This window comes from Pan paniscus, chromosome 18, assembly GCF_029289425.2.
Source record: "Pan paniscus chromosome 18, NHGRI_mPanPan1-v2.0_pri, whole genome shotgun sequence".
Lineage (NCBI taxonomy): Eukaryota > Metazoa > Chordata > Mammalia > Primates > Hominidae > Pan > Pan paniscus.
The window spans coordinates 35,808,519-35,817,860 of NC_073267.2; the positions used below are offsets into that span (position 1 = coordinate 35,808,519).

The 9,342-nt window shown below is 45.8% G+C and overlaps 1 protein-coding gene across 1 annotated transcript; it reads right to left on the reverse strand.

The window, feature by feature from the left end:
- Positions 1–520: 520 nt before the first annotated feature.
- On the reverse strand, positions 521–9,342 carry LOC117977916 (nuclear pore complex-interacting protein family member B15-like). The gene is made up of 4 exons (XM_063597576.1): positions 7,027–9,342; positions 2,864–2,924; positions 2,719–2,754; positions 521–1,368 (listed from the first exon to the last, which is right to left on the reverse strand). Exons 1-4 carry the CDS (start codon positions 7,398–7,400, stop codon positions 586–588), a joined length of 1,254 nt encoding a protein of 417 aa, XP_063453646.1. The 5' UTR covers positions 7,401–9,342; the 3' UTR covers positions 521–585.

The window sequence follows — 9,342 nt, forward strand, 5'->3', positions numbered from 1 at the left end:
AATGTGAGTGATCTTTAACAATGAGGACTTGAAAAAGAAAACCCTGAAGAAACCTAATTCTTTGATGTCTGGATGACAAGGAAGAAGATAGAAATGGCATCAGATAATAAACAGTGTAAATGTTTATCAGAAAGAGGCTGGTGGTCGGGACAAGTAGGAGGATCGCTTGAGTCCAGGAGTGCATCTCTACAAAAAAGTTAAAGGATTTTTTAACATTGGCCAGGTGTGGTGGCACACATCTGTGATCCCAGCTACTTGGGAGGCTGAGGCAGGAGGATTGCTTGAAGCCCAGGAGGTTGAGGCTGCAGTGAGTTGTGATCGAGCCACTGTACTCCTGCCTGGGTGACAGAGCAAAACCCAGTCTCAAAAAAAAAAAAAAATAATAATAATAATAATATTTTACATAACCAACCACTTCTAAAGATTAAAAAAAAAAACCCCACAATTAATTAAAAACCTCAGGTCCCTCAGGCAATCATACCAGATACTGAAACAAAGCAATAACATAAGGACTGCAGTATTTATTTTATTTTTATATTATTTATTTATTCTTTGTTAGTTTGTTTTTGGAGTGTGGGTTTTGTTTTATTTTTTGATTTTTTTCTTTTTTTCGACCCACGGATTTATTCTTATTGCCCAGGCTTGAGTGCAATGGCGTGTTCTCAGCTTACTCAACCTCCGCCTCTTGGGTTTGGGTAATTGTGTCTCGGCCTCCCTCTGCCTCTTGGGCTTGGGCGATTGTTCCACCTCATCCGCCCTCTGCCTCTTGGGTTTTGGTGATTGTTCCACCTCATCCACCCTCCACCTCTTGGGTTTCGGTGGTTTTTCCGCCTCAGCCTCCTGAGTAGCTAAGGGAGGAGTCTTCAGATTATCATCCACTGAGGGTGGAAGAGGAGAGGGTGGAAGAGGAGCAAGGAGACACTCCTTCAGATTATCATCCACTGAGGGTGGAAGAGGAGAGGGTGGAAGAGGAGCAAGGAGACACTCCTTCAGATTATCATCCACTGAGGGTGGAAGAGGAGATGGTGGAAGAGGAGCAAGGAGACACTCCTTCAGATTATCATCCACTGAGGGTGGAAGAGGAGAGGGTGGAAGAGGGATAAGGAGACACTCGTTCAGATTATCATCCACTGAGGGTGGAAGAGGAGCAAGAGGACACTCCTTGATATTATCATCCACTGAGGGTGGCAGGGGACGAAGGAGACATTCGGGAGGTGTCTTGAGGCTCAGGGAGTTATCCGTTATAGAACGTTGTTGAGTTGGAGGAGGTGGCTGGCGGCCCATCCTGTTTTTTAAAGTTTCAGCTGTGAGGTAGGGCCAGTAGGGCAATCCTGAAGAATGACGATGCTCCGCTGCCGCCATTCTGACCTGTAGGGCCGAAGGAGGGAATGTTTTCACACATATTCATTTGATGGACAAAATTACTGCCACCAACACGGTCTGCACCTTCTGTTGCTGGTGATAGATTTTTGCACCTTTCCATCCTCCAGGTTTCAAAATAGCAGTATCACTGTCATAATATCACCCTTCCACTGAGTACTGCTGACAGCTGGGGGGTAAAGAAAAGTCATTGGGACACACTGTTGTCTCCACATGCCACTGTGTCTGTCTGCAAATGTAGGCAGGCTGGGGTCCTGCCCCAGGGAAGACAGAGTCATAACAGAGTAATAAAGAAGCATGTTTGAGACACAGGAGTGTCTATGTCTATCCTCATTCCTCCCTCACAGCCATCACCAGAGCACGTTTCTTGCACCAGGTCAACAGACAGTAAGAGAGGCATGAAAAGCCCATTGTCCACACATGTTGCAGCTTCTTTTTGGAGAATGTTTTCCAGGCCTTTTATGTTCTGTCTCTGATTCTCAGAACTCTGCAAGGTCAGTGTGACCACCCTGCTCCAAATCTAAGAAAACAGAGGTTTCCAGAGGAAGGAGAAATTGTGCCCAGGGTCACACAGCTTGCAAGAGGCAGAGTGGAAGTTGATTCCAGCTCTGCCTGCAGGACCCTCTCATTTCCCCTCTGTTTCCCTTCTTGACAAAGGATCTTCTTCACTCTGGAGGTGCCACCCATGAGAACAAAGAGCTCTGGAGAGATGTGGATTCCTGAAGAGCTGCAGGGGAACTGGGAGAGGGTTTTCTGACAGAACAATCTTACCTCAAGAAGTCAGTTAGGCATGGCTGTAATATTTCTTTTCACTCCCAGGTAATACCAAATTGTAAGTGCACTAGGACATAAAGAATACTTTTGTCCATGGAAAAATGAGGTGGGAATTCTAAACAATGCAAGTTTTAAAACTGTGTTTCACTTCAAGTGTACAAGTCCCATCACGTGTAATCATAGGACTCGGCAGCTTTTGAAGGTACAGAGGCCACACAAGAACCAGCTTAGCTGAGCATCATTTAAGGCCTTCATTTGGAATTGTCCCTGTGGGTAATAAGTTACATTCACTCTTCACTAATTTACAGTCAGGGCCCATTTGCTATTACAAATATGGAACCTCTGACACTTTGAATATTAGATCAGGGGCCCCACTGGGTGGGGATGAAGGTGTTTTTGCACAACACGGTTACCAACAGGGATGGGACTGTGATGCTTGTAGGCAGCCTTTCTCTCTGCCATCTCCCTCTGCAGGGCTTGAGCACAGAGCTGTAGGGAGAAAAATGTATCCATGTCCTGACCTGGCAGACTATGTTCAAAAGCAAGGAAAACAAACAAACTTACCCGGTTGCAAAGAGGCTTTCTTGCAGAAGGGGGGATCTGAAAAAGCCAACACATGAGAAATTGAATGTTGAGAGAGTCTAAGAGCCGTGGCATCATCTGCATCAGCACTGAACTATCCTGCAACTGCGGGGAGGAAGCTCCTTACTTTGCATTTGTGGTAGTCCTCTGCCCGCCGCCGCAACTCTTGCACACGTTGAAACATTTTCCTATGGATTACAATCACTTTCATCAGATAAAGCACCACTTTCAGGATGATTTTAAATAATCTGCCATGTTTCTGTTATCCTCACAACTGTACCCTTCCACAATCTATCTCTACCTAGAAAACGTATTTCAGATGGCTATAAGAGTACAGTCTGAGCCGGTCGCGGTGGCTGATGCGTGTAGTCCCAGCACTCTGGGAGGGCGAGGCAGATGGATCACGAGGTCAGGAGATTGAGACCATCCTGGCTAATACGGTGAAACCCCGTCTCTACTAAAAATACAAAAGATTAGCCGGGCGTGGTGGCAGGCACCTGTAATCCCAGCTACTTGGGAGGCTGAGGCAGGGGAATCACTTGAACCTGGGAGGCGGAGGTTGCAGTGAGCCAAGATCACGTCATTGCACTCCAGCCTGGGTGACACAGCGAGACTCCATCTCAGAAAAACAAAAACAAAAACAAAAAAACTGTACGGTCTGATCCAAACTGTTGCTATATTGATTCCTCCTCTTGCTTACTGCCTGCTGACTTCTGAGATGATAGTTTCCTTCCCCATTCTCAGTATATCCCTAATTCATCCTTCATTGAGCATCTTTTATCATAAAGCTGTATTCTCTTTGTATTAATATCCTTACCGTGTTTCACAGGGCAGAAACAGCTGGGCTTATAAACAGGCATAGTCCTTTTGAAGGATGTGGTTGATCCTACAACAACACACTTTCCTAAGGATGACAACAACTCACCCCACCCCTAGAATGGCTGGTATGAACCGAGTTTCCACACAGTCTAGCTGGCAATGGGGTCAGGAGACGTTTTGCTGCTTCACATCTTTTGGTCACTGGTAAATATTAAGGTACTTTGTTTTCTGTTTTGTGAACTCTCTCTCTCTCTCTCTCTCTCTCTCTCTCTCGATATGTCTTCTGACCATTTGTTTCTATTTCTGCATTTACTGGGTCTAAACACTGTACAAAGGTTAAAAACAACACTCCAATGGGCGTTTCCCAAGAGGGTGGGGTTCAGTTTCTGAACTCACTTGTAGGTGTGTATTTCTTTCATATCCAATTTCCCATTTTCCTCTGCCTCTGATACCTGCCTCTCCTTTTCTGCATGCTCACATTCTTTCATGCTTAGTTTCCTCAGATTAGAAGGGAGAGAAATGCACACACATGATCCACCAGCCCGTGTGGGATTCCCTCTGCCCTTCTGGCATCTGAAGGCTGTGATTCAAAGATCCCCCCTGCAACCTTCCCACAAATGAACCAACTGATTCTCACAACCAAAGGGAGAATGGACACCTCCCATTGAGGGACAAAAAAAAGTCACACTCTGGCCTGCTGGCAAGTCACCTGTCATTTCCAGCTCATCTTCATACTTCCATAGTTAGTCCTATTCTTTAGTAAATATAAAGACTATTAAAAGCTTCTATGAGGTGCACTATGTGTGTCTCTGGGGTCAGTCTTGTGCTTGACACAGCGAAAGCTCATTTTAGTTCAGTGTGAAAAACCAGACCTCACCAATTCATCACAACTAACTCCATCGGAAGCAGAGGATTGCTCCTCATCTGACTCCTCCTGTGTGAGACCTGATTCTCAGTCAGAGGCTGATGCCGGAACTGAGACCATCAGCCATAGAGAGATCGTTCCAGAATATGGTGTCATTAACCCCGCAGTTCACTACTGCACTTTGCCATGATTCAGGACTGGAACTCTTGTCATCGACTTTAAAGATCCTGGTTGAGAGAAAAGGCAATCTGAATGCTGGGCGCATCTATTGAATTAGAAATGATCGGAATGGCTCCTAAGTCGGGTGTTATGTCCTGAAAATAGGTGACAATGGCAAACCATCCACCCTGGTGTTGACTGACTTTAACAAGGTTCAGTTCACAGAGATTGAGGGCAGAAAAAGGAAATGGCCTAAAAAGGGTAAGTTTGCTGTGTTGCCCTCACACCACTTGATTCATGGTCCTGATCCTAAGGATCTCACCTGATACTTGGTTTTATAGGAAGGATGTGTAAAATTCCCAGAACGCTAGGAAACAGGGACAAAAACACTTCAAAGAGAAAGTTCATGAACTTGTTTCTGACCACAGGGCATCCTTCAGCACACGCTGTCTGGAGTGGCCTCCAACAAGGAGTGTGTGGTGAGGTGCTGAGAATGCAATGGGAGCAGGGTCCTGTCCCCACGCTAAAGAAGCTCACAGTTTAATGCAAATGAGAAGCCAGTGAGGACATCACTACTCCTGCTGTGCCCTTGGGAACTAGAAACACAAAACCTGACTCTGGAGGGAAGCTAAGGAAGCATTCTACTCTTGAGTTGTCATAAGTGCATCTGAAGCTTCTGATCTCCGATGAGAACAATGGGGGACACCAAACAGAATATAAAACTCATGATTGAATACATCAAATTGCTAACATGGCAGTAAACAGACATGAGGTGAAGATGGAGAAGAAGGAAACCCAGGACGAAAGTCAGCCTCGCATTTGGAACCCATTTCCCTGAGTTTCATTGCTGAATTCCAGAAGGAACTACTGAGATGCAAAGAAGCACAGCAGCTTTTGCACACATGCATGGGATTAGATGGAAAACAAGTGGATTGAGGGTCTGCCAATGAAAGCGACCCATACTGAAGTCCACTGGCTCTGGTTGAGACCCAGAAGAGTCATGCATCAGAATAAAGGTGGACAGAAAATACCCTGGCCTTTGTAGGGACTGAGCCTGCACTGACGACCTCAATTGCAGCCTGTATGGAGGACCCCTGACCATCCCCCAGAAGTAGACTCCCATCTCTTCTGCAGCAAGATAACATGCTACTAGGCCTCAATTCATTGCTAAATATTTTTTAACAACTATCTCACATTTAACAGAAAAAGATCAGTCATATGGCAGCAAAATACAATGTAATATGACCAAAACATGAAAGACTGTGAAAATGAATCTGGAGGTGACCCAAGGATTGAATTCAACAATCCAGGCTGGGTGCGGTGGCTCACACTGGGAGGCTGAGGTAGGCAGATCACCTGAGGTCAGGAGTTCAAGACTAGCCTGGCCAACATGGTGAACCCCTGTCTCTACTAAAAATACAAAAATCTGGCCGGGCACGGTGGCTCACGCCTGTAATCCCAGCACATTGGGAGGCCGAGGTGTGCGGATCATGATGTCAGGAGTTCTAGACCAGCTTGGCCAATATGGTGAAACCCCGCCTCTACTAAAAATACAAAAATTATCCGGGCATGGTGGCATATGCCTGTAGTCCCAGCTACTCAAGAGGCTGAGGGATAACAATCGCTTGAACCTGGGAGGTGGAGGTTGCAGTGAGCCAAGATCATGCCACTGCACTCTAGCCTGGGTGACAGAGTGAGACTCTGTCTCAAAAAAAAAAAAAAAAAAAAAAAAAAATTGGCCAAATGTGCTGGCACACACCTGTAATCCAAGCTACTCGGGAAGCTGAGGCAGAATTGCTTCAAACTGGGAGCAGAGGTTGCAGTGAGCCAAGATTGCACCATAGCACTCCAGCCTGGGCGACAGAGCGAGACTCTATCTCAAAATTAAAAAAAAAAAAAAAAAAAGGCTGGCTGTGGTGGCTCACGCCTCTAATCCCAGCACTTTGGGAGGCTGAGGCAGGTGGATTACCTGAGGTCAGAAGTTCGAGACCAGCCTGGACAACATGGTGAAACCCCATCTCTAGTAAAAATACAAAAATTAGCTGGGCGTGGTGGTGGGCACCTGTAATCCCAGCTACTTGGGAGGCTGAGGCAGGAGAATTGCTTGAACCCAAAAGGCAGTGAGCTGAGATTGTGCCATTGCACTACAGCCTGGGCAACAACAGCAAAGCTCCATCTCAGGAAAAAAAAAAAAAAAAAAAGACAGAGAAAGGAAAACCAATGCCAGTACTAGCAACTCCTCTTCCCCCGAAAAAATGACAAACAAGAATGTAGGAAGGGAAAGGAATTATACAGCTTAAACTAATGAAGCAGAAAGGACAAACTCAATTTTGAACCCACTGAATTTGCCACAAATATTGTAGAAAATATTCTCAAGGACTTTACAGTTGTCTACTTTGATTGGCACATGGTTCATACAACAGTATTTGTGTCAAGGCACATCTTACTGTTTTCTGGCGGTCTTCCTCTTTCCATTGATTTTGTCATGATGGTTGATTTTCGTTGTCACCTTCCTCTTATGGATTTTCGCTCTAAATTTTCTTTCCACATGTCTCCATGGAGTAATGACGTCTTTCAGGCCAATTTTATTTCCTGGAAAGGAAGAAACTCTTTTCTTTGTGTGCATACAAATGGACCTCAGCCCTTGGTGAGAGTGAGGAGAAGAGAAGGTGAGAAACCTGAGGAAAAGAAGCTGTTCTTTCCCTTTCCAGGGCAAACTCATTTCCACACTATGGGGACTCCAAGAGAGCCATACCTTCCTGTCTACGTCGTTTGGACCTCCAGGCTCTCTGCTGTACATCCGTGGATCCATCATGTCCATTTCGAGACCAGAAGATAGTCTTCAGGAAATACACCTAGGAAATAATAATATAAGAATGACGGCTGGGCACGGTGGCTCATGCGTATAATCCCAGTACTTTGGGAGGCCAAGGCAGGTGGATCACGGGGTCAGGAGTTCAAGACCAGCCTGGCCAAGATGGTGAAACCCCGTCTCTACTAAAAATACAAAAATTAGCTGGGCATGGCAGCGGGCGCCTGTAATCCGAGCTACTCGGGAGGCTGAGGCAGAGAACCGTTTGAAGCTGGGAGGCGGAGGTTGCAGTGAGCCGAGATCACACCACTGCACTCCAGCCTGAGCGACAGAATGAGACTCTGTCACACACACACACACACACACACACACACACACACAAGAATGACATGAGGCTGGCACGGTGGCTCACTCCTGTAATCCCAGCACTTTGGGAGGCCGAGGCAGGCGGATCACCTGAGGTCGGGAGTTTGAGACCAGCCTCACCAACATGGAGAAATGCTGTCTCTGCTAAAAATACAAAATTAGCCAGGCATGGTGGTGCATGCCTGTAATCCCAGCTAGTCAGGAGGCTGAGGCAGGAGAATCACGTGAACCCAGCAGGAAAAGGTTGTGGTGAGCTGAGATTGTGCCATTGCACTCCAACCTGGGCAACAAAATTGAAACTCTGTCTCAAAAAAAAAAAAAAAAAACAGGCCAGGTGCGGTAGCTCACGCCTGTAATCCCAGCACTTTGGGAGGCCGAGGCGGGTGAATCACAAGGTCAAGAGATGGAGACCATCCTGGGCAACATGGTGAAACTCCATCTCTACTAAAAATACAAAAATTAGCTGAGCATGGTGATGCACGCCTGTAGTCCCAGCTACTCGGGAGGCTGAGGCAGGAGAACTGCTTGAACCCAGGAGGCAGAGGTTGCAGTGAGCCAAGATCCCACCACTGCACTCCAGCCTGGTGACAGAGTGAGACTCCGTCTCAAAAAAAAAAAAAAAAAAAAATGACATGAATATACTTCACACAACTGAACTGTACACTTCAACATGGTTAGATGGTTACTATCATCTTATAAGTATTTTACCACAGGTTAACATGTTTCACAACTTGAAAAGGAAGTAATTACCTTCAGCTCTCTGAGTTCTAGAATTTGTAACATTTCACCCCCTGCTCCTTCCTGATCTGCACTGGAGCATCTTCCTTCTGTCCCTGCTCTACTCAGAGTTCACTTTCCCTTCCCTCACATCAGCTTCATTGAGGCTGGTTTGAACTTAACGCAAAACATTCTCACTAATGACTGAATTCCCACCAAGATTTCCATATTATCACAGTATGCTTTTAATCTTCTAAGATATTAAATATTTGTTCTCATCATAGCGAAAATGCAATGCAAATCCCATCTCAGATGTGGGTCAGATACCTATGAATCTCCTGAGGTAGTCATTGAAATGACTTTTTTCTTGAGATGGAGTGTCACTCTCAACCATGCTGAAGTGCAGTGGCGCTACCTTGGCTCACGGCAACCTCCACCTCCCAGATTCAAGCGATTCTTGTGCCTTGGCCTCCCAAGTAGCTGGGATTACAGGTGCCTGCTACCATGCCTGCCTACTTTTTGTCTTTTCAGTAGAGATGGGGTTTCACCATGTTGGCCCATCTGGTCTTGAACTCCTGACCTCAAGTGATCCATCTGCCTCAGCCTCCCAAAGTGCTGGGATTACAGGCATGAGCCACCACACCTGGCCTGAAATAGTATCTTTCAAATTCTTTGTAGAATTTGTTTTTTCCTGATTTCTGCACATAGGATAAAAAAAAAAAGTCATGTACTAGGATTTTGAGAGAAGCAATGGGTAATCTAAAAAGATGAAAAGAGCAACCACGTCAATCCCACAACTACTGCTAGATTTCATAGGAAAGGTAGCTGGCCCAGTTTGGAGCTAGGAGAAATGTCAAACACATGAAGA

What these genes read in the sequence shown, in the direction of transcription:
- LOC117977916 (XM_063597576.1), bottom strand. Translation starts at nt 7,400, where the DNA reads ATGGACATGATGGATCCACGGATGTACAGCAGAGAGCCTGGAGGTCCA. An exon ending in AGGAAGACCGCCAGAAAACA is followed by an intron (nt 2,925 to 7,026) that starts GTAAGATGTGCC and finishes TGTAATCCATAG; the next exon opens with GAAAATGTTTCAACGTGTGC. An exon ending in AGGACTACCACAAATGCAAA is followed by an intron (nt 2,755 to 2,863) that starts GTAAGGAGCTTC and finishes TGGCTTTTTCAG; the next exon opens with ATCCCCCCTTCTGCAAGAAA.